Source organism: Lingula anatina, chromosome 8, assembly GCF_051362555.1.
Source record: "Lingula anatina isolate TDL-2025a chromosome 8, LinAna3.0, whole genome shotgun sequence".
Classification (NCBI taxonomy): domain Eukaryota; kingdom Metazoa; phylum Brachiopoda; class Lingulata; order Lingulida; family Lingulidae; genus Lingula; species Lingula anatina.
Window position 1 is genome coordinate 4299371 of NC_141774.1, and position 26007 is coordinate 4325377.

General features: G+C 36.8%; 1 protein-coding gene across 2 annotated transcripts; it reads right to left on the reverse strand.

Moving 5' to 3' along the window:
- Window positions 1–128: 128 nt before the first annotated feature.
- On the reverse strand, window positions 129–26007 carry LOC106168894 (protein odd-skipped-related 1). 2 transcript variants are annotated; one of them, XM_086994640.1, is made up of 7 exons: window positions 25819–26007; window positions 8893–9279; window positions 6413–6584; window positions 3179–3274; window positions 2716–2871; window positions 2364–2463; window positions 129–1969 (listed from the first exon to the last, which is right to left on the reverse strand). In XM_086994640.1, the coding sequence occupies exons 2-7, from the start codon at window positions 9227–9229 to the stop codon at window positions 1787–1789; spliced, it is 1044 nt and encodes a 347-aa protein (XP_086850766.1). In that variant the 5' UTR covers window positions 9230–9279; window positions 25819–26007; the 3' UTR covers window positions 129–1786. The 2 variants fall into 2 exon arrangements, with proteins under 2 accessions (XP_086850766.1, XP_086850767.1); XM_086994641.1 differs by lacking the exon at window positions 25819–26007 and adding an exon at window positions 10470–10631.

Genomic DNA, 26007 nt, shown 5'->3' on the forward strand with positions numbered 1-26007 from the left:
GAATATTGATCGCAATTCACTTTTGATTGTCACCAGAAACTTCACAAAATGTACTAAAACAAGTATTGTCACTCCAGCAGGGATAATTAGATAAGTTGCTTTCAATAACAAATAGCGAACGCCTAGGGTATAAAATGTCACTCATTTATTATTAAACAACATAAAAAAGTTTTAAGTTTATAAATATTTCAAATAAAAGAAAAACGTTGTTGTGGCTCTTGCACCAAAGTCTTCATCATTTCTCTAATCTATTCAGACTAAATCGTGTTAAAAACTTAAATTTCAACATGATATGCTTTTTGCACAATTTTGAATTATAAAAGAACCTCAAAATGAAAGATAAGAATTATACAATACTCTGACGTTGAGGTCAGTCGGTAACATTGGCGACGTCGACAATTAAATAATAGATGAAAAAAACAACAAATAACCAGACAAACAAATAAATAAATAAAGTGTGCTACTAATTAAATAATTGTCTTTCCAATACATTAACTATGTGTACAGACTTGAACACAGCGTCAAGCTACAAGAACGTGATATTGCAAAGCGAAATCCGCCATTGTCATAACAAATTTACAAACACAATTCGATACAAAAGTCTGAGACACCTTTGCTTGCCCAAATACAGAATTTAAATGCGAAGCAAATCGTCCTGTTGTTGTTTTGCAAAGCAATACACTTAACTCTGCCAAGATGTCTATTCATTCACCCTGTATCTTCATTACGTATTGCCTTGTCTAAATGTGAATTGAATGAGCAACAACTGACATGCTCATTAGTTCCTCAAATTAACGCACCTGTGATATCTAACAAACGTATACGTGATCCAAATTTAGTATAAGTATTTGGCATAAACTGGAGACTTCTCACACACAGTTTTTCTCACAAATTATGCCAAAGAAAAGCAGGCCCGTAGCCAGCAATTTCAGAAGGAGGGTTCGTTTTCTGAAAAAAGAGACCTTTTACCATAAAATCCTCAAGTATATAGATCAAATTTTACCCAGAGTGGACCTTTTCCAAACAAAAGGGTGGTTCTTTCGAACCCCCGACCCCCCTGGCTACGGGCCTGCAAAGGTAAGTTAAACGTCAAGTCAACGAGCGACGTACACAGGTTAAACTTTGGCAAGGGTGGCGCTGACATATAAGTACATTTGTTGACCTTATTGCATGCTTGAGCCTTTATTATCATACTCTCTTGATCCGACAAATAATTGCATTAGCTGCGTTATGTACTGAAACAAAGTGACAATAATAGTTCTTCAAACAACTCAATTTAAGGAGGTAGAACAAAAATTTGACCTATGTACATGTACTCCTACCCGATTTTGATATTTCTGTCTCACAATGGACACATTGGGGGCGTTCACTTTCTACTTTTTACAAGTAGATTTTTCCAAACAGTTTTACCACTGCAATTTGGCACTTTTATCCAATTATCCAATTGGCACCTATAACCAAGAGTCGCACTGGTATGCTGCCCCTTTTAGTAAATAACAATTTGAGAACTTAAAATATTTCTGATGAAAAAAAAATCCATTGGCAAGTTTCTAGCATTCCACCTTGTCAAGGAAGCACTTAATCACAGCGGGTGGTACTTCGAGGATAATTCTGAATAATTCATGGTCGGCCATTAACTCCAATGAGACGTCGTCAGTTCTACCCAAGCCTGGTGCAATGTGCACTACTGTGACCACATTGAGCAGAAAAAAATGTCTGTATGGACAATCCTGACAGAAACAATTTAATTAACATTTAATCTCCCAACGAAATTACAGCAAATGATTCACTCCGTGACAGGCATCGTGTGCGTGAGCACGTGTCGTCTGAGATCGCAGTTTCTGCGGAACTCCTTCCCGCAGTCTCCGCAGCAGTGAGGTTTGATGTCGGTGTGGGTGAGGAGATGGGTTTTCAAATTGGATCTTTGGTTGAAGCTTTTCCCGCACGTGTTGCATTTGTGAGGAGAGTCCTGAAATCACGTATAATATTTCTTTATTGACCATTAAATATACTTATGAAGTTTTAAGATATTTTTATCGCTAGCACTGTAAATAATCAATAATAACTATTATTAAACCAACATTCTTATCAAATAAGACACTGAACTGATCTGAACTACCTTAGCTTGTTTTGATAATCAAAATGAATGTATCGATGACTTTTAGATCGGCGAACTTTATATCAAAACTGCAATTGCCTAGAAACTAGATTCTCAGTTTCTCTTAATTCTGTTAATTTCACCGAGACGTTTCTTTCAACAAAGCTAACTCACCAATAGATGGCGACACATGTAGCGTGCACTTAATTCAAGTGAGAATAAATCACCGTTAAAAATGTTTTTAAACACTACCACGGCCCATTACCTGCATATGGAGCGTTTTGTGCACCGCTAAAGTCCTCGACTGACAGAAGCCCTTGCCGCACTCGCTGCATTTGAACGGCTTCTCTTTGGAGTGGATGTACCTGGAACGGGAGCAGATGAAAGTTTTGTAGTAATAACTGATGTAAGTGTTCCTTGATGAGTCGGTTAAAAGCTGAAAGAAATATGATGTTTGCATGAATCACTTAGTGATTCATTGAGATGTAAGCTGTGAGCAAAATAGACATTTCTATTAGTTTCGTAAATGTATATTTTCCATTACTACCTTTCCTCTCCCCCCTCTCTTTCTCCTTTTTCTGAGGAAACTGTTTTATCATTATATCACGTTACATTACCTGTGATCTCTAAGATGATCTTGTCTCCTGAAAGCTTTGCCGCAGATGTCACACGGATAAGGACGTTCGTCTGTGTGCGTGCGTTCGTGAATCAAAAGATTGTAGGACTTCGTAAAATGGCGCTGGCAGAACCGACAAATAAACTCTTTCTTCGCCCTGTAAATAAGTTAAATATTTAACATCAAAGACAAAATTGAATTTATTTAAAAAATAGCTTCTGGAGGAAGAGTGTATCAAATTCGTTAAACTCAAACCAATTCAGTTACATACCACATTATCTATTTTTTTTATCTAAATCTTTCCTTCTGCAGAAAAAAAATATATAATTGCCCTTTTTAATTTTTTTAATTGAATCATTATTTCAAAGTAACAATATAGTATTTCACAGTTTGACTTTCTTTAAGCTTATAATTTTTTATCTATGTTTTTGTCAACATTTTTTCAGCGGAAGGACAATGTTTACCTCGTCATGCCACGGCCTCTTTTCTTCTCCGTTTTTTCCAACCGCGGATGCATTGAAGGATAAACGTTTAACCCTCTCCCGTATGTTGTATGGTAACTGGAAGAACAAGGTACATCTCTAAATGCATTGAGTCATAAAGAACATTTAAATCAAAATCTGGGTCCATACTCTTAAACTACTGGAAAAAATGGAAATGTGCAATCATATCTACCTTTATTCTCTTCTTCCTTGTAGCATTTTCAGTACAATTAATGTTTCTGTTTTTGTTAAATATTTTTCAATATTTGTTAATGTGTTAGGTTATTCAATTTATCTTGCAGGGTAATAGTTAACATTCTAAATCAAACTTCTGCTGGGGAAGTGTACCTGAGCACTTAAATTGTCGATAAGCTGCTTTAAAATATTCCCAAAATTACGTATTGCAATAAAAGTGGCTGTTTATGTTATAATTTGTGGATCGATCCACATCTTTTGAGAGACCCCAGTAAACGCCCTCGTCCTGTTGACATTAAAGTGAACGCCAATTAAGGTATCGCTTTCCTCACCGAATCAAGACAACGCTCCGAAACGAATTACCGCGAAATCTGCAACACTGATACCCCTTAAGACATTTCAAGCTGTCAAAAATGGAGCAAAGTACAAATAAAGTGGAACAAATTTCTAACTATCGAGTCACTGCTCTTTCAAATGAACCACAAAAAGTGGCATAGTGAAGATTTGAAGTTATTTCCACATCTCACTTTTACTCTCTTTACGCTGAGGTCACCTACACCTATTATTTGCGTAACTAATTTATAATAATAATAATAATAATAATAATAATAATAATAATAATATTAACAGTCTAAAACCCAATCTCAAAAAATTTCGATAGACTGAAAAATTGACATTCACATATACAGTAAAATTGATTATAAAATTATTAATCATGCAAAAAGAATAAAACGCATTTTCTGTAAGCAGTGGATAAATAATCATTCATTCAACGCAAACTTTTTTATCCTTCCAAAGCATATAACTTTTTTAGGCAACACAAAAAATGAGACACATTTTTTTTTGTTTAATTCCAACATATTTTAACTTATCTAACAGATTAATCATTCATTTATATCTGCCCATTTCTTTCGGGGCTTGTTCAACTTTATCGTTACTAAGATCTGGGAAAGCTAAAAATAATGCAAACATTATTACATACTATTAAAGAGGTATTTCGTGGTCTCTAATATAGCAGAGCTTGATAAAAACTGCCATTGCCAACATACAATTCCAATGCCAGATTTGCCAAAGTATTGTAAATCCAGAATTCTACCCATAGTCGAGAAACACTGGTAGCTCAAAGAAAGAATTTCTAGAACCAACAGACCACGGCCGCCATGACAGAATTTGTGAAAAATTAAAGACGGATAAAAACAAACAATTAAATAAATAAATAAACAGTCAGTGATTGTAAGAGTGAACCTTTTAAAAGAAAGCATACCCTTCTATGGCCGCCAAAGAGACTACCTTTCGCCCGTGACTCACAAAACGGTGTTTACAACAATATTTCACCCGAGGAGATCCCCCCATGCTATTGCCCCCAAGACGGTAAACAGTTGGCTGTTTTATCCGCGCTACGGTACTCTGCAGATGATGTATGCTGCTACTCTTCGACGCATCAAATCGTGACCCGCAACGACTTTTCTTTTAACCTTTAAATTGCTTGAATAAGTGGCGCTCACGCACACACACGATGGGGAGAGATCGCTGCGCACACTGGTCGCTTAAAGCTGAGCACGAATTCATACGGTTAGGAAAAACCTCTCATGTCAACGGAAACCCCTCTTATTCTTTCTCAAAATGACCGTACTTTAAAATGAGGTTTTTGAAAAGATCTAAGGGGTCCCCTAAAGTTAAAAAAAAAAAAAAAAAAAAAAAAAAAAAAAAAAGATGACCAAAGCTTTTAACATTTCACAATAACACGTCCAAAAAAAAAAAAAAAACAACATATTTTGTTATTAATGGGAAAGCAAATATTTTCAGAATAACCCCCACCTCACTCGTTGAACACACACTCCGTGCCCTTACACTTGGTTAATTCAACAATCTTCCCCATTTGAATTTTATGTAAATTTGGTAACCAAAACCTGTCATGAAGTTGCTACAATTCAGTCGCTACCACATCAGCACGCCCAGACGGGGGTTCCTATGGGTTCAGTGTGGGTCGCTGACTGCCTCCCAGTTTGGGGATTCAGTGGGTTCCATATGGGTTGTAACTGGGTTGACCCATGAGGTTCTGTATAACTTGGCTTGCAGCTGGGAATGTTTTTGTGGTTTTTGAGTTCTTATTCCATGGTCATTAGCAGAGACCGTCTGAGGTCCAAATGAAAGAAACAGCGAACCCCAACCCAATAGAGGGGCATGCGTATCTATTGATCATAGTATATGAAGTAATAAATGAAATTGCGCCCCTGCCAAATTATACGACACGGATCTTTGGATAACTTCATCACACATGTAAAATCAGCACAAAGATGCCAGTTAACTTCATAAATCTAAACATTTTACAATTCTGACGTTATGACAATGACAATTTCACGAAAATCGGAAATAAGATTCCCATACTTTAACTGTAATAAATAATTGGAAACCAATTTCGCAGTGGCGTCCCCTTTAAGAAGCGCCCAGGGTTCCGAGCTCTACACCTCTGTCTTTACTGAACATACTGAACACATAAACCAAGACGAACCCTACAGAAGCTCTGTCAGCTGAGACTTTCCCCATGTGCGCCCCAGCTGACGGCGCTGGCTGAGTAAGTTCCGATAATGAAGCGATCGTTTGAGACGTCATGTTGCCAATTACAATGTGGCTGCCGAATGGAAGCAAGAAGCGTGTGCCGGCGCATACAACCTGGCCCACTGTCAATGCAAACTCACAACAAAGAGACCAACTTGGTACCGGGGTTCACATTTTTGAATTTGATTGTAGCTACCACTTATTTCCTTCGGGAACGTTTATGTATCGTTTTCTGTGAATTGTTTTTTATTCAGTGGAAAATTTGCACCTCCGCACCTCCGTTTCTGAGTCATGAAAGTCATACAATTTTTGTGGATTTTTGGTCTTAACCTGAGGATACGGTCTTTCTTCTTTGTTCAATGCTGTCTCCCTCTTTCACCCCCTCTCTTTCTCTCTCTCCAAATATACGTCCTAGGACCTTGTTGCTTCCAGACACAGACTCGAACATAAAAAATAACTTACCTATACCCAGTGAAGAACTGTGACATAGCATGACTAATAATCTTCGCATCTTGGTTTCGGTCAGTTTCACTTTCACTCTCGCTGTCATCATTCTTGATTTTGTCGTATTCTTGGGTTGCGGCCTCAGCAAGGTGCGCAAAGTCAAACTTTGGACGAGGCTTGTCTTGAATTTCTACAAAATAATGATAAATCCACCTAAAGGCGACTATTTAGGTGTACATTATTGTGTACATTCAGCTGTACACAGAAATCCATAGAGAAAGAATAGTCTGATCAACTGAGTCAAATGATTGACAGCAAGTTCCTACGCCACCAAACGTTTAGGGCAAATTTACGACCGCACTCCTTTGATATATCAAATTGACATTTGAACACTTTAGGAGAACAAAACATGTATCAAAATTTACAACGCACAAAATATACAGTACATTTAACAGAAAAGAAAAACAGAAATGTGGTGATATGTCTTGCATTAAAAAGTGAGATGCCATTGTGGTCAACAATAAAGCTATCTAACCGCAAACCAACACGTTTAGAACACCCGGGGTTGACCAAGCACTCAAACGGAGTGTCCTGGCGTAAATCACACACAGATACAGGAACGCGAAGTCGTTCCAAGCTGACGCTTCGTTACCCTCTACCAGGGCGACAGATTGATTTTTCACAGATATTCATAGATATGTCTCTAGATAAATAGACAGCCAAAAAATGTCCACAACAATAACTGCGGCCCTGGTAGAGGGTAACGGTTCGCTGACAGAGGACAGAGTCACTGCATCCATTGTTGTGGCAATGAAAGCTATAGGGGGCCGTTTTTACTAGTAGATTCTATGTGCTAAATCTACGCCGTGAATTTATTTCCCCCTTACACGGTAATATATGCATGATGTTAAATTAAAATTGGAGTTTTACGTGTCCGTTGATTGGGTAAGGTATCTGAGTTGTCATGAAATGAATAAATATACATGTATGAATGAGTGGACAATAATGAAACGCAAGAATCGTTTGAGATTGCGAGACAGGCTGTGGAAGCAGAGAAGGCTTTTTGATATATATACGTGTATACTAGTATGTACATACGTTACACTGAAACCATAAAAGGGGACATTAACTGAATCGATCTTCTCATTGATAAGTACAAACCAGAAAAACGTGCCGGAGTGTTTCGAAAAAAAAAAAAAAAAAAAAAAAAAAACCGAGACAAAAAACTTACGTGCAGATGTTCTAAAGTACCTTGAAATTAAAAGAACTTTAACCACAAAAACAGGAAAAGGGTGTTTAATTGATTTCTATCTTTTCCGCATTTTTTAAATATCTCAGTTTATGTGATCCACGTAAGACCACAGCAAAAACTGATATTGATATATCGAGTACAAGATGATATGATAAAACGCTAATATTCAACGCTAATTTAAGTAAATTTGTATTCTGGAACACGTGTTTTGGAACATGTACTTTTTTCATACTACAGAAAATAGGTTTTTAAGTTGAACCATTTTTCACAGAATATTTCCATCCTATGTGTGGGTCTACATAAACCTCCCCTTTTCAAAAAATCTCCAAGATAATTCCGAGATAATTTTCCACATCATTTATTTCAATTTGGAGAAAGCACCCCGAAACATAATCAAATGTCATGACAAATGTGGAAGTTTAATTTGTTTGCAATTGTCTAGATCAGTTATGTGGGGGTTTCCTCAAAAAGAAAAAAAAAAATGAAGATATAGCTTCTTTGTTAAAATATAATTCACTATATTTTAATCAGTTTTTTTTTAATTTGAGAATTACATTAAACACTTATCATTGTGATTATTCTGACCACTTCAACAAGTTACAATAGGCAATAATATGAAAAGCGGAATACACACTTGAACACATATTATGCTCTCAAAAACACACGCACACGCAAAAACACACACTCACACACGTACAAAAAACACATGCTTACTCATATACGCTATATTCAACCCAGAAGTTAAATAGAATAGTGCCAACACAGCTGAAATGTTTCCAGAAGTCGCGACACAGTTGTACAATTACAGCCGAGGTATTTGAACTGCGCGATCATTGCATGCTCACCAGGTCTGGGACTAAGTGCCACTTCCTATACTTGTCTTCAGTGTGAAAACTTTGTTCAGGAATTAAAATATGAAAGAGTAGAAACCACAGGGTATAGCCTGCAACGGCTGTAACCTATTTAGGTGTAGATACTGGGCTTTTGGTAGTGCTTTTTTTTTACAACATTCAACCCATAAACGTGGACAACGCAAAGGAGCAGCGCAATTCTATGAACAATAACGGATAATAGAGCAATGTATATAATAGATTTCCAATTCATGAAGATAATGATAAGGGGTGTTGTGTTTTAAGTGAAATGCACTGAAATTGCGTTTGTCAGCGTCACCAACTTATATCAATACAGCGTAAGAGTAAACAAACGGCTAAGAGGACCGTACAAAACGTGTGAAAAACTTTCTTACCTTTCGTGAAACGCCTCTCCAAGACGTGGGCCGCAGGTCCACTTCTTCCCTCTTGTCCTTGACTGACCGCGGTCACTGCGCTGGTCAGCGGGAAATGGCCTGGGAGGAACTGGTTGGACAGCACGCACTCCAGTGGATGTGTGGTCCACGTGCTGAACGTGACGCTATTGATGGAGGCAGCGAAATTAGGGAACGGACAACCGGGGCGTGGAACAGGCGGTCTGGCCTGCTGCCCACCCAGGGTTGTTGGGTACACGGGGATGGGTGCGGGTAAAACTGAGCGTGGGTGCAGGAGGACGGGCGGCACTCCCTTATGGGTGATTTCTGCTGTAGCCATCTCTTAATTTGGTATATTCCGTTGTAAGTCCGTGTTTTTGAAGTTAAAACCTGAAAGAAAAATGAGAAATTCTTGTAACATGAATTTCGACTCACTTGTATTTATTTGGAAAATATTCAGAATTAACATAGAATTCAGAAGAAACAATAAAATGCCACTGAACGAAAGTAACCAAACCAAATAAAGCCAAATGCACCCAATAATCATAAAGTGGAACCAAGACTAAAAGCTGCAACAACTTTCAAATTTCCTATTGCCTTAAGTTTCATATTTTCTAGTGCCTCAAGTTTCATGTTTTCTAGTGCCTTAAGTTTCATATTTTCTAGTGCCTTAAGTTTATCTTTAGTCCACACCTAGCAGACTTCAAGTGATAATCATTGCCACTGAAATTCAGCAATATAGTGATCAAAACCAATATCCTTTATCAATCACTATGGGTTTCAATTATATGACAATTCTGTAGCCGTATAGTCTGTAGAAATAGTCATTATGTCATAAGACCTGCTGCGCCTATCCTGGCATTCATACACAGTAGAATGCTTTTATATACTATATATTGTTTTTACACTTATGTCTATTTCGTACACCTGTATTTGAACTACTTCCAGTTTGTTCACACGGTTGACACACACGTGGTAAAAATCAGAACAAAAACAAATTTATTATCAGTAATAATCCTAATACATATAGTTGAGCACGTATTGATCAAAACATTTAAAATGAAATGAAAATAAGGAACAAACAAAACAAAGAAACTGGTAAATAAATCATTTTATTGTACCTAGAATAAATAGTATTTTTCTCTAATCTTCAGAAGATACACAAATGAACATTATAACAATATCTCAACAGTAAAGTCAAATAAAAAACAACATATTTCAAATCTCTTATTAAAACAATAAGGTTATTGTCGTATGACTAATCAGGAAACTCAAAAGCATTTTGGAAAAACGTGCACAAAACAATGTAACCTGACATCTTCACACTACTCCAATCAAAATGAATTAATGAATGAAAAGGAATTTCTCCTTCTTAAAGCAATTTTTATGCACAAGTAACAATAAACTTCCTTCACGACTAAATTAGGTTTCAAGCTTGACTTTTTTAAATAAAATAACGCCACTACTTAGTAACAGTCAATGAATTATGCGATTTTGAAAGCGAAATAAATGAATGGCAAAAAAACAAACGACTTCAAAATTAAAGTATCAACTTTCAAAGTCTACAAAATCAAATTTACCTGCAATTTGATGTTCTCACCTTGGTGGAAACCAGAGCACAGAGCGTCTGGTAAAAACTCTGAACCCACAACAGCTGTTGGTACAGTATATAACGACAGCCCACGGTTCCTGATTTACTAAATATCGCCGTAATAAAGAACACCGTACTTTGTCTCTTCTCGCGTAATTGAGCCGTACATTTACACTATTTATGTCTCGTTAGAGTTCCTCAAGCATTCATCGCCTGCCCCTACCGCTGAGAGCCGAGAAAGATCAGCTAACCGCAGGTCCGACATGAATGATTCATATTAATATGATGTAGTGTATAAAAGGTAATCCCAGTGTATGAAATATATGATGACACCCTTTATGCAACTTTAACATGCGATTCATTCAAAAGAGAGATTGCTAGTAAATTAAGAAGAAACTGGTGATTACTTTTGATTTTCCTCAACTTCAAATTACAGTGTATTTATCAATGAAACATTCTCGAATAAAGCTTAACATACGCAAGTGACTAGACAAAAGACTCGTTGTTTTAAACAAATTACATGTAAAAGTGTTTCACAATTAAGACAATGACTGCCTTTGATTGTCACGCATATTTGTCTCGTGCTCTGCCTAATTGGCGTGTAGCTGTTTTTTAGGTGTATCCGACAAATCATTGGATTCCCTTGCTTCATTATCATTTTTTTTTCTGTTTTACTATTTCACGCTCTGCAGTTGAAATGTCGGGATTAGCGATTGTAAAATTGCATTTTTTTCAACTAAAATTTATGAAATTAGGCATCTTGCTAAAACATGGAACATTTTATGTCACTCACACGGAATCAATAAACCATTTTATACATCAAATAATTATAAACTACTTGTCTTATTCAAATTTCAGAAACCACGGATATCACAAAATTCATAATAGACACAAACGTTTTTTTTTCATATATCTGTATCAATCGTCTGAGACCTGCAGTATATGGTCAAGAGAGAGCACAGTTGTTCGCGCGAAGTCCCAAAGACGAGCGTTCTAAATTGCCGCCACGTGTAGAAAGTAGCAAAAAGCTGCGATGAAAACACTTGAAAACGACAGCTTTCACAGCCGCAATGGCCCGGTAGCATTTACAACCAAAGCTGCGCGTCGCATATGATCAGAATCATAAACGCTAACGAATGGGTTAACGGAATGCTCGCTCCGGGGCCGCGTATGATTTTACAAGTGGCCGGGGTTTGAATAACGCGATGCGCGTGTCTTATGAAATGCGTTTCAACCTAAGGCGTTTATCGTTATAACATGTCCGGTGGATAAGAATAATGACGTCCTTTTCACGCCCCTGGAAAAACTTTGAAATATAAATACTATCCACGCAGGCTCGTGTTCCGTTTTGAAGTCTGTTTTTTCGAAGAAAAAAAGGGTATTATTTTGAAAGAAATACATAAAGAATAACTGAAAATGGAATATAAAAAGTAGAAAAAATAGCCACAACACGTGTTTCTTCCGTTCGGTTCAAATTAAATTGCAGTTTCTTCCATCGTAATTTTGAATAAAAACCACATATGTGATACAGGTTTATTGATAATGACAGCCTTATGCAGGGATATCAAAGGCATTAAAATACACAAAAGAAAAAAAAAGCCGCTTTTTTCGTTCTCGAAGTCCAAACTTTTTCTTAAATTTTTTATGCCCTTTTTAGATATTGTAGGGTTTATAATTATGAATTATGCAGAAATATACAATTAAAAAATTCAGCTACTATTGTCTCTATGTGACAGACTTAGTTTTTAACTTATATTTTATCTAGAACACAGACTTAGTGTTTATTGATTCTTTTTTTCTTATGTCTCTCTGCCCTCTTCCATTGGCTTTCTTTTTATTCATTCCACAACCGAGATGTTTTCCTTAAATTTTCCCCATCTTTTTACAAACTAAAAGCTTAAGACATGCAATTGCAACAAACCAAAATTCACCTTCCTATAGTTTCTATCTCTCTCCGTTTAAATTGTGCGTCAAGAAAAAAAATAAACACAGCTTACTTTGGTTAGCAGTTATTTATGACTTATCTAACCGTTTCAAAAGGCTCCCACCTTCGAGCAAGATTTAATGTCGTTACTGTGTCCGAAATACCGTGGTGGGTATGTCGCTCTCCATCAGTGTCGTGAGCAAGCAGACATGATTTACGGCAGCGGAGCTCTCGTATAAATGGAGTCTCCAGCTGGGCCGGTGTGCTTCGCGTTTTCACTTTATACCCGTAGTAAGACTTGGGAGTGAATTAAGTTGTTTAACGTGGATAATCGGGGTATTTTGCTTAAATTTTATAATTTGTATTTTTAGGTTAAAGACGTTAGTGTTTAACGGATAATGTCGTGACAAAAGTAAATAAATAAATAGATAAATAAAAAAAAAAATGCCCCGAGCATGGCTTGACATGCCTACTAAATGTACAATGTACTTACAACACATGTAAAACCGAAGAGTAACTGATATGCGTGTTCAACAGTACGCAATAGATAAATGCTCTCAAGGTTTTTCTCTACAGTTGACTTAATAAAAGAAAACGATTGAATGACATCTTAAGATTTTCACATCGAGTAAAAATGGAATTTTAAGCAAAGCCGTACTATGAAAAATCGTTTTCACCTTAACAAGATGCAATATACCTGCAGTAGTAAGATAAAATACAAGAACTATTTAGATATCTCATTAAATACATGCAACAAGAACGCTATACTATTGTAAGCCAGTAGATATCTTTTACTATATAAACTGATAAAAGTGTGTACACGCTTACCAAAAAATATTAACTGTGGTTTTTCTATACACTAACAGTGTTTATGACTTGGTATGCATTTTCTCGCTTTTTTTCAATAAACGCTAATAAAAACAATACCGCAGTAAAGCGAACAGACACATGTTAACAATAACGTGGTGTGAAAAATCATCTCTCAATAACAGGGCTTTTTTCCCCGTTTTACCCTTTCCATCAGATAACCCTGTTAAAAACACGTGTTTGAAAAGTGATATGTCGATTCGCAGTACTGATAAGAATTTGAATTCCACTTGCTACCGCTTTCTATTTGACAATGTTTCGTGTGGTCCGCCCCTACACAGCCGTGTTGAGATACAAGTAGAGTACATATTTAGAGTACATAAGTAGAGTAAAGTTCATATTGGACCTTTTGACTGTCAATCCCCTTAAACTTACAGAAATTAAATAAACTTTACTGATAATACATACATTATACAGGTTCTTGTCCGATATTTTGAATTGATGAATGAGGAGAAATATATTGTGCTTAAAGGAAATATATCGATAAAACGACCGAAAAAACATATTTATTAACACTGCAATGATCCTATCCCTTCGATTGAAGTTTTATTCCAGTTTCTAACTTCTCAGTCAACTCCAGATTATCCACATTTACCCTAGTAAAGGCACGCATTAAATTTCCTCATGCTCTTTTTTTTCTTTTTTGAAATTTGTTCTCAGGAATACAAGTTAATGATAATAAAAATTAACGACGGGCCCCCACATTCATCTTTTCTTTCTCATACTCACTAGGCTACAAGAAACAGCATAATTCTTTATCAACAATAAAGCAAAAAATCCTAATTTTTTTCAGACCTTAAATGGATTGAAATACTACCAAACCAAATTATCCTCAGAATGCAAATTCGGCACAGACGAGATGTCTCTAGCACGCACGGCGCATGCGTAATTAATCCCAACGATGAAAGCTACGGCATTCTAATGTTGAAATCTTTATGTATTTTCTCCATTGTTATATTCCTCTGTTCTTTTAATGGTCGTTACAAATGAAATAAGGCAATTAAAGTTCAAGTACCGCAGGTGCATGTGGAACCTTGTTCTGACTGCTTGTAAAACCAGAGAAAACACCGTTTTAATTCCAAGTCACAATTAATCACCGCATATACTTAAAAGAACGTTTAAAGGGGATTCTTAAGAAGGCTGTGTTGAAATGTCAAAGGCTCTGCCCCTGCGTCAGCCCACTTCATTTTCTTTAAATGGCATTCTGTCAAACGGGAGACTATATTAAACCCGCTAATGGCAAAACACCTGGGGACGATTATTTTGCGCATGCGTATTAAGATGGAAAGGCAGCACGGAGCGTGTGTAACTATGGCAACTTTTCTCTCTCCGTTTGTCTTTTTTTTTCCTTTTTATAATTGATCTATCGAGAGCACAGCTTTATCCAGACTGAGGGATACTTAAGGCGTCTCAAAGATGAAAATTAGCCCATACCCGATGGCAGATATCCAGATATTTAAGAAGAGGGAGGCAATAATATTTTAACCCCCCCCCCCCCAAAAAAAAAAAAAAAAAAAAAAAAAAAAGGAATTGGTGTAATGCAGCACTGCGTACTCGGTATTAGAAAAATGTTTTGTGAGCTTCAAGCGCAGTGTTATTTTTCTCTTCTCTGAGCACCAACAGCTAAAAATAGCTTCTATTAACTAGTAAAATTAATATAAACCTAAGTAGTGGCATTTTGTGGTTTTTTACATGCTATGTTCAGATCTTTTCTGTGTGTTAATCGTTTGATTTTAAACGCAGTTTTTTACATAGGCTACATCATGGGAATTGCAATGTACCTACTGGCACCGGTTGATTATTGGTATTTGAAGTCATAATTTTATTCATTTATTAAAATATTAATTTATATCAGATTTATCAATGATAAAACGGGGTTGAAACATTGTGCATCAGCAAACATCGCTAAAAGAGAAATATATAGCCCTACAGTGGGTCTATCAATGGAATACTGTAACCACCCCAAGCACCCCCGCACGAAAATGCAGTAGTAGGCTATCGAAGTAGCAAAAAAGCATTAACGCAGTAGTGGTGTGGAGCATATTTGCAGTAGAAATGCAGCATAGCCTACTGCAATTCTACTCCAAAAAGTACATAGGTTTGTACAAAAAGGAGCATTAATGCAGTAGATTAACAGCATGATAGAAGCATTTTTCAAATATGCTAATTAGCTCCCAAATCGAAGCAGATTTGAAGCATGTTTGCATTATGATTGCAGTAGTCTACTGCGCTGGAGTATCTACTGCGTTTTCTTGCGGGCCAGCTGGTCACCTAGTACTCGTGATTCATTGTAATTCTTCAGCAATACCCCCAGCCTTGCTCATAGAGTGATGACACGAGATAGGCAACAGGTTCAAATTTAAATTCCCGAGAATTCCCATTTCACGCACGCATGATTCACCGTTGACTTTCCGGTGGTCCCGCTTTGAAGTTGAAATGGGTGCATACTGGCGAGAGATGTTACGCGTAATGGCATAATGGGCGCATTAGGAAGATCAAACGGCGTAACGCAGAGCGCGATAAGTTGGTAGATGAGAAAAGACATGGAATGGGAATGGACATAATTAACTGCTGTTTAAGTACATAGAAATTAATGTGTGTGTGTGTGTGTGTGTGTGTGTGTGTGTGTGTGTGTGTTTGTATGTGTGTGAACAAGAAACGTGGGACGCGGTTTAAGGAGTGAGAAGTAGGCCTACGTGTATAACCTTCGTATATAAACAGGAACATTCTTGTATTGTTACGTGCATATATGTGACATTCTTGCAACGTTGTTGGACAATTTAAGGTCCGAATGCTGTAATCAACGACGCATGCAGTCCAATAGAAAAATATTTCGAAATATACCATTTAACCAACAAATAACATGAAATAACCAAATGAATAAAACACAATGATAAAAGACACCATCTGCAGGCAGATTCTTGATGTGTTACTCCAAAAAGCACGTGTACATATTAAGAGAAGAACATATTAGTTTTGGTAATTGTACAGAGAATAATGGTAGAAAGAAACCCACATTTTAGCTTATTTACATAATTAAATAATTGAAAAAGGTTAATAAAGTAGGAATTCATAGATGATAAATTATCAAGATCAACTAATCATAGAGACAGATTGATAAATCAAAATGCAAGCATCATATTCATATTATTATAAGCATTCATCGTAATACGCAGTTCTATGCACTTTTTTATTCATATTGTTATAATGTTTTTTCGTAATACGCAAATCTATGTACGTTTTTATGTCCTTACATGCATGTGACGCTTTTCAATCCTCAAGGGGAAGTAGCAAAACATATTTTTTATTTTGTGCACAATCAAGGCGGCTCCTATACTACCTGTTTTTTTTTTTTTTTTCTCTTTCTTTTTTTCTTGCTTAACAGAGCAGCTTTACTGAACATCAAATACAAGCGAAGTCTAAATTTTACGTCTGCAGTGGTTAAAACAAAGACAGTTAGTCATGTGTCTTAATGCCAACCAAATATGTAGGTGTCTCTACTATGAGCTATATTTTTTTTGTGAGAGTGATTTTTTTCACACCATATTGTCAAGGTCAGTCGTCGTACTCACACTATACTGTATCATTATTTATCTAATCGTGTTTGCTCTTCATTGTTATAACTTATACCCTTAAACTTATGTTTATGTAAGTACAATATCTGGTGACTTGTTCGCCCATGAGGCCAGTTGATTTATAAACTTATATTTACTCGCATGTCACAGTAATAAAGAAATACTACTTGATTTTTTACTCGAATGCATTACGTTCTACCGTGTATTTAATTATGCTTTCTTTTTCTGTAGTTTTATCTTAGTTTTTTTTCCAGTGCAAAGAACACCTTGTTCCTCTTAAGCAGAATTCACGTAAGACACAGATAGACGAAGAGAAGCAAACGACCCGGATAGGGAAGAATAATATTTTATAAATTCTTTCAATCCAATAACTAGAAATTTTCAAATTTTGCTGAAATGGGGTTAGTACTGTTTATACATGTTTTGTAATGATGATAAAAATAAATCGGTTCTAACGGGCATCAACGTGCTTACATCAATGTACCAGTTATGTGATGAAGGGTAAACTCCTCATGCCATCAAGGTAAAAACACGCTTAATCGCTTTAGAAACGTTCAAGATTTTTTCTATCAATTAAAAACTTGTGCACATGTATATAACAACTGATCAAATGCGGCGATAAAAATTTCTTAATTTTTTTCGACCAAATAAGAACATTTTACCAAGAGGCGAATATCACATTGTAACTGTACTTGAATGAGTTTAGAAAAATTGAACAGTGAAATAGCGCGCCTACCTTGTAAGAAAATCGTCAGAGAATGCCGTCATACTGTATTTGAACCTGTTGCGAAGTCGATGCCGAATAATCGGGGGACGCACAGTTACGCTATCCACCCCGATAAGCTTTTTCTTCTAAAAAAAACGAAGCTGAGTCTCTGTACTCGGTAGTCAATGGACGACAGTGTCTTGTCGTACCCTATGGTTTGTCATTCAAAATCAGGCTCCTTTATCCAGAGTTTGATTGCTTGGGGAAAAATTCAGAATGCAGAAATTTACCTGATAGCAAATTTGTTCTCAATGGAGGGCAAGTGTCCGTTGTTATGTTGTACAATGCCCCAGTGAAATGAATTAAGCGGCAATGAAGCTTAATGTCCATCGATTGGAAAATTAACTCCAAAAGAAAAAAAATGTAACCTCAAAGCGTTCCCACAGACCAGGCAGTCATCAAAATCAAAATTTCTCCCACTCTTGAAATACAATAATCTTCACCAATATTCTGAACCCAACATGGCGTTCAGTAGTTCAGGAGAGAATGGGACAGAGGGAAAAAAATCGGCAGACGACACAACAGTGAACAGGGTGAACTGTGAGCTCGCGCCGAGGTAAATAAAAGGGGTAGTCAAGAAATGTCACAGCGACGGGAACTTCGTCATGAATCAAGACGCCATAAAGATGGGCCGTGGCCGCGAGCTCTTGTCTAATACGATAGTACACACTACTGTGAGAGCGACGGAGCCTCTCGAGCAGACGACATCTTTGGGCGCAGACGATCAAAGAACTGTGGCATTGCTAGTGTTACATTTCAAGGAATTTTGTCGAATGTGTCTTTGAGACTTCTGTGTTCGATGTCATCTGTAATAATGTGATAATTTCTCTAACTTAGGACTGGCCTTTACCAAATTATTTCATGAATGTCTCTCAGTGCATGAAATGGTACTTGTATAACTTGGTATTTTAAGATCATCAACATTAACAAAAGACAAATGTTACGGTTTCTGTTCCTGCCTCTACTATCATTTGTCCTGTTTTTCTATTTTAGGGAATTAAGCTTTTCCCACGAACACCGCTCTCGGTTGATGAATTAAAGCCGTCTTATCTTGGTACAAATGACCCTGTTTTAACAACCTTAACAACAGAACTTTTCGACCATATCAATTTGGCAGTGTAATTCAAGTCGTTTTGCTACGATTTATCTAACTTTTTATTTATTTATTTTTTCATCATCATCAAATAAAAGTTTGTATTTTTAGACCTTTAAAGGTTTCCATGTGTGTGGAGTGAATGGGTTATTTGGATGATGGGTTATAAGTTTTCGTTTTTCCAAAATTTATAAGGCGGGACTTTATAACAAATAATATTTGCCCTGCGAAAGTCAAGTAGAAAACATTTATAGACCTTAACTTTAAGTTAGAAAAAATCAGTAGGCAAGACTTCATAAATGATATGCATTGCATAGCGAGACCCGTCGAAAATATCCGGACATTGCCGAGGTTCGTGTAAGAGGCTTCGTTAACACGGTAGCGCCTAATATTCATCACATTCGTTATCTAATTTATCCCTTTATGATCTACTCAAAGAGGCGCCGCGTAAATATGCCACTTACGGGCCCCTCAAGAGTATCTTGGAGAACGCAAGAGCTGACGTTAAATCGGGAGTTTATCGTTCCTCCGTCAACTTACCTTATCTCTGAAGCTAATATTTGGAAGTCGTTAAGTTATAAAGCCGCCATTTGAGCTGTTTTGGACAAACTTTAACAACGCGTTTCTCCGTTAGCTCGATATAGCTTGAGTGGGGCTAGTTTTAACCGTTGTAAAGGTGTTTGAGACTATTTGTTTTTTTGAATGGTCGACCGTGGGAATCGTATGCCGTGAGTCGTGTATCGTCTGCCTCACTGCGTTTAACAACGGAAAACCTAACATTTCAATAAATTGACATTGTTATTAAAATATTTTGCTTAAGTGCTGTGTAAATATATATTTATAAATCTTACACTGTTACCAAGGATGTGTTAAGTCATGATGACTTCTGAAATTTTTGAACGCTTATTCTTTTCAAGCAACACGCTGTTAAATGGAGTAACAAAGTTAATGTATTGAAGCGGAAGTGCAATAAATAACTGTTCATTCTACACCAGTACACGACAAACACTGGAAAAGGAAACGCATAGAAAAAAAGGCGTTTCACCAAAGAAAAAATAATAAATTTAGTTTAATAAACATTACCTGTTAAGTAAAAATAGACCTCTCTTTCCAAAGAGAGAGACATCATATTCTGTTTACATCATTGTATAAAGCACACAGTCATTCGGACCTATGCATTATCATCGTTATCTATCTATAACTTCACCAATCGCTATCAAACGGAATTTATCTTGAACAGAACTGTTTTAGATAAAATGATTTAGCTGTGAAATGTATACCGGTTTAGGTTTTGAATTATTGGGGATAATTGTACTAACTACAGTAATAACAGCGGCAGGACATCTAGCCTTCTGCAACTAACTTTACAACCAATAGCGCATTGAAAAAAAAAAAAAAAAAAAAAACAAGCAAGGTACGGTTTTAATCGAGAAATCGAGGACACTCTTTAAACCGACAAAACGGGTGGATCAACCAATACAGTGGCGGATTTAGGGGGATGGGGGGATTGGGGTCCTGACTCCCCCCTTCGATTTCTGAAACAAAAAATCACACCAATGGTCCCCTGTTAAAATTAGAATTTTAACTAGCTGAATCATAGTTCTAAACCGTACCAAAATTGCACCGTTCGCCCTCGAAAATACCAAATAGGCCTATTTTCGGGGACTTTCAACCCACGCCAAGGGGGGGGGGGGGGGTCGGCTTTGCATTCAAAGACCCCCTTCAAATAATCCTGGATCCGCCCCTGCAATACGTACTGGTAGGCTATTATCTATGGTCAGGATCTCAACTTAGTACAGTGGCTATTTTGTGGAAAATGCACCGGACAACTCCTTGCAGACTTATTACAAGCCCAACATCAAAGGCCTTTGGAAAAAAAAGAGACGCACAAATTGTTTTCCGCGACCCTCCAGTTACTTCGTTAATTCAGTCTTGTCGCCAGCGTCGGCTGCGTGACGACTTGTCATCTGCGGGACTGATGCCGTCAAGGAGTCAGTGGCACGCGCGACCTCGACCTCCACGTCACGTCACGCGACGTCTGTGAGTTCATAATTGATGTACATAGTGTCTATGATGACCCCCCTTACTATGATATCCCCCCCCCTTATAGTGGTAAAGGGTAATGTTCCCTTGAATCAACCTTTTTCAAATTAATTCCCTAAAATGGCCTTATTTAGTTAAACACTAATGAATTTGTACAAGTCTTTCTTATATGAATCTTTATCCAGAAAAAATTCCTTTTCTGTTCGTATTTTACACATCCAATTCTGAATGATTATTTTTCATTCACGGAATGTCTTTTCGATAAAAGTCCTTTATCACTACCATTGAACAAAACAGGTTTTCTCAAATTCTTATCCCGCTCGTTACTGTTTAACCCTTCATGCTCTGGATGTACGTTGAAGAGTTCAGTTATCAAACTAAATTTATGCAGCGCGCGTTCCTTTCTCTAACAATGGGCCCGTTTTGCTGGTAAAATGTTCAAAGCAAAGAGAATGCATATATTCTCACATTCTCACAGCCAGTCTGAAGACAAATTAACCCGAACAACAGATCAAATATGTTGATCACGCGATGTGCATACATGTACCACTTCGTAAGTTCATATATACCTGCTGTATGCTTTCCAACCAACATGTACATGTAAAATATGCCATAGATGTAAAATAAAAACAAATAACCAAATTTAATAATTAAATAAATAGAACAGAAAACATTTTTTTGTTTTACGTATGACTTGTATTAAATTTTAATGTTGTCTAACAAAGGGTCTTATAATATAAAAATGAATACATAAATAAATATATGTAATTAAACAATCCAGCTCATCAATTTACTGTTACTCATAGAACTAGACCATCTTGCGTAAATAATTCCCATGGCCGGATGGTATAGATTATCTATAGGAATTCTGTACCCATAGAGCTGCATATTGACAAATGGGAGGGGGGGAGGGGGGTGGCGGAGGAGCCCAACACACTGTCCGATGGTCAGCCGTCAAAACAACCACAGCTAACGGTCAGATGCCCGAAACGCACGAAGGCAAATGCGTAAGAGCCGTTCTATCTCAACACCCTCTATATAAACAAGCATAACACCCGTGCAAAATAAAACATGACAGTTCTACAATTTACAAGATGTAATACTTTCAACTTAAGAGGACCCTCGAGGTGGAAAACGTACTCACCCCTTCAGAAGATAACGCCGCAAAACGTGATGTTTTGCCGCTTCTTGCCAGAGAGGAATTTCGGTAGCTCGCCATTGTTTTAAAAGCGCTAATTGATCCGCGTGGGGTTTTCGCCAAAACAAAACATTATCACTTATTAGTCGGGCGCGCGCTGCGGGCCTCCCTGGCAACGCTGAGATTTTAATTAAAGGTTGGTGTTGGTTAAGCTACCGTTCAGCCAAACTGTTAGTTTACAGGGGGTGCCAAAATTTAAGGCACGGTTGAGATCGCTTGCAATAAAAACTTGATCAAAGGTTAATGGAAAGTTACAAATATATAACACACATTAATGAAAAACCAAAAAGGACTGATAAAACTCAGATGCATCCCATCCCAGGTCGTTGTACCACAGCAGTGTTATTTTCAGTTCACTAAAGTCAGATTATAAACCTTCATTTAAATTTTCACGTCTCATCACTTCAAAGACAAACTACCATGGGTCTTGACCGAATATGTTAAGAAAAACGCTCGTAGGAATATGATTGAATTTTTTTGTCTTGAGTTGATAGATAAATAAAGAAAGAAAGAAAAAAGACAGAAAGAAAAGAAGAAATAAAAAGAACAAAACTCCAACTTTCCTAGAAATTAAGAAATAAAAACCAGGGTGGTTAATTTTTTTCTTCATCCCCTGTAAGCTTCTTTACCCAGGGTGCTGCGGCTAAGTGTGGACGTCGCCGAGGTTCACTGCCATTGCTTTTAGAATTCTTTCCATAATGGCGTAGACGAGCGTCCGGAATTTGTCAACCTCATAATTTAAAGGAAACTGCAGTAAAGCATGATTGCTTTACACTTTTGTATGGAAAAAATATTGTGCTATTCATTATTCAGTGAAGTTTTCCGTTAAATGTAAAATTTCCAACAGCATAAGAAATTAAGAAATTTTCCATACAGAACAGTACCCGTTTGCTTTGACAATAGTGGCACTGATAATCACTAAATAATCTGCGCTTTGAATGTTGTTTTCTTTATTGTTTCATCATTTTTTTTTCAATATTTCATTATCGTTTTGTGTTTTTCATGCATACGCTTATCAATAACAAACGCCCCATCCCTAAAACATCAAACTGCAAGTTTGAAATAAAATTAAAAGTGAAAAGGTAGTTCTTGAATATATTATCTTTTTGTAGACTGATAATCAAGCATATATACATGCATATGTATTTTTCAATGTTATTTTAACTTAATGATTAGCGAACCTTGTGAAGTTATATTATGTTTCTGGGTATTTACTGCAATATATCACTGCATCTATTGCAATCGCTGAAACAAACTCTTCCCTTATACACTGTATCAACGGTAAAATTTCAAGCTTGCAGATCACTTCGAATTAAAATTAGCAGATCACTTTAGTTAACTTTTGCAATATTTTTAAAGTAAAAGAAATCAAATATGTCATGAAGATCGTGCAACTAAAGCGAGCAATGAACTTCACTCGCTTCCCAGTCCTGCCGTAGATCTTAATTGCAGTCGTACATCTTGTTATTAGTCGTGGCAGAACCAACAATGGTTAACATGTCAAAAACAATAGTCCGAGACACCCGGCCCGGAATACGATACCGACCAGCTAATAGCCCTGACAGGCAGCTGAGTGAAGATTGTGGGTGGTCAACCCGTTCAAAATCTCCAGGCGGCCGAAGGCTACTGCCCCTTCATCTTTTTCAACTTAAAAACGAATCGATTAAGTTCAACTTGCCGATGTCATCATTTACATCTTTTGACTGGGTTCGTTTACACCGGAGATGATATTTTTGTGGCGTTCCTGAACCGGTCTTTATAGGTTTGACTTATTCATAATAACATTCATTTGCAACTGCAAGCTGGATGGTACGTTTTTGACTATAGTAAAATGGTAATTCTAAGAAAAAAACATTTCAGACATTTAAACATTTTCAAAAATTGATTTAAAAAGACATGTAAAACATTTTCATTTTCAAGATCAGCATTTAAAGTGAATCTTTGGATGTATTCGGTGCATCATAGGCGATAGAGGATCGACAGGGTGTTAACAATGGAGTTTGGATGACTCAGTGCTGAAGACCAAGCAACATAAAATGCCAGCAACAAGGTCTGGCCATTGTGCTTAAGCGGAGAACGAAACCGGTCCAGTTCAGGACTGGCAAAACATTGGTTAGTGTGGCTGCCTATGACTGTAATACAAATGCGAGTCTCGGTGCAAACAGGCATTTTAAATGATCTTTGATGACAAAAAATGTCGCAAATGTTCATGCATTGACTCATTGTTATCGCCACAGCAAAAGAACCGTGAAACATTGTTGGTGTCAGTGCCTAAAGATTACATTATTTTTCACATTTGTAAATATTTTGATTCTTCCCTTTTTGCGCGTGTTAGTATCGGTTTCTTATATTCACATACCAAATCATGTCCGTCATGTGAAAAATATTTCCAGCGCATTTTATGATGTGCGAGTGATCCTTTTTTTTTAAAATAAAAGTGGTGTGTTTACGTGACGTTAAAATTGTTCATGTATGTATGCGTAGATTGTTCAATTAACGCTAAATGCGTGTAGCTGCATTTATAATAGAGCCAGTTATTGCCTTACCCAATAAAAGCGAGAGAGAACATTTTAAATGTCAAATAATGACCTATTTTAATTTTTCTAAATAAAGTTCGCATGCCAGGGAATGCCAACAGTAGTGGTGAACGTGGCGTTTCGTTATAACTGACGGATTAAATACCCGCCAGTATGTGTTTAGATTTCACATTAAGAGATGCTTTACACTTCGCATGAACGTGAATAACATACGATCATAACCCAAAGACAAAACATAAACTTAAAAAAAAAATAAATATGAAACTAAGTTGTAAATATTACATGAGCTATATGCGGTGATTTACGGGACTTTATCTATTCGAATTCTTCGTCTCTATCTTGACGTATTAGTGACTGACCAAACCGAAAGTTGAAAATGAAGAATGATGCAATGCTGAAGTTAAATTCGAATGAAGCGGAATAAACGGGGGTCTCAGAATCAGGTGCGGTTTCACGCCAGGAATCAAGACTGAAAATTGGTCCCGACTTTTACACCAGTTTGAACCTCTTCTATTCGGGATAAATTTGTTTCAGTCTTGTAAAACACATTAACCCTTGGTTTAGTGATTTCTCTAAATTATCTGTGATTTTTGCTGATTTATCTTGGGTGAAAATTAAAAAAAAAAATGTTTAGTTTCGTTTAAAGATAGGCTCGAGTTTCGATCTGAAATCATTTTGTAAAAACGGCAATATCCTCAGTCCTTTCGCCTTTGACTGGTTTTGGTGTAAATGTTTACTTAGACGGTCTAAAAATACTGACCGCGTTTTCGCAGCTTGTATTCTATATCATTAGAAAGCTGAACTCAAAACGATCATGTTTAGGAAGCGTACTTAACCTGGCATTGAAACCTGATATTTGTTATTATCTTCACACATTCACATTGTACACAATAAAGATTTCCTGCTGTCATTGTAATTATGAGAATACATATGCTTTTGCCTAAAAAAACTGACAACTTTAGAAAATTGAAAAAAAAATGAGAAAAAGGACATCAAGTACAAAATAAAAACGTTGCGTGTTAAATTAAAAAAAGACAAAAACATAAACCTTAAGTTCATAGAAGTCCCAAAAATAATCAGTGCCGTACGTTGTCCAGGCTATACAATTAACAGTGTTTTAAAACACTTTTCAAAGTAGTTAATAAGCAATGGAGTTGCAAGCTCATGACTCTACAGATGAATTCACTCTCACGGCTAATGGTGCTATTCTACTAACCGCCAGCTAACTGACTCACATTTTTTCGATTCAATGTCATTCAACAATGATCAACAGTCGAACATTCAATCGGTCTGAAAATAAATACAACCTATTTAACAACGCGTTCACTCTCTTACCTTAAGATTTCACTGAAACTCTCCAGATTTCGTCTTCCCTGCCGATGAAACGCTTGTCGTCTGCTCGCTTATTGTTTTGCTTGTTCTACATGGGGAGGAATCTGCGTAATGCCATTAATCCATCAACAAGTTGTTGTTTGTAATTGCCTTGCACGTGCAAGGGGCCTTTCCCCGGGCCAGACCCGATAT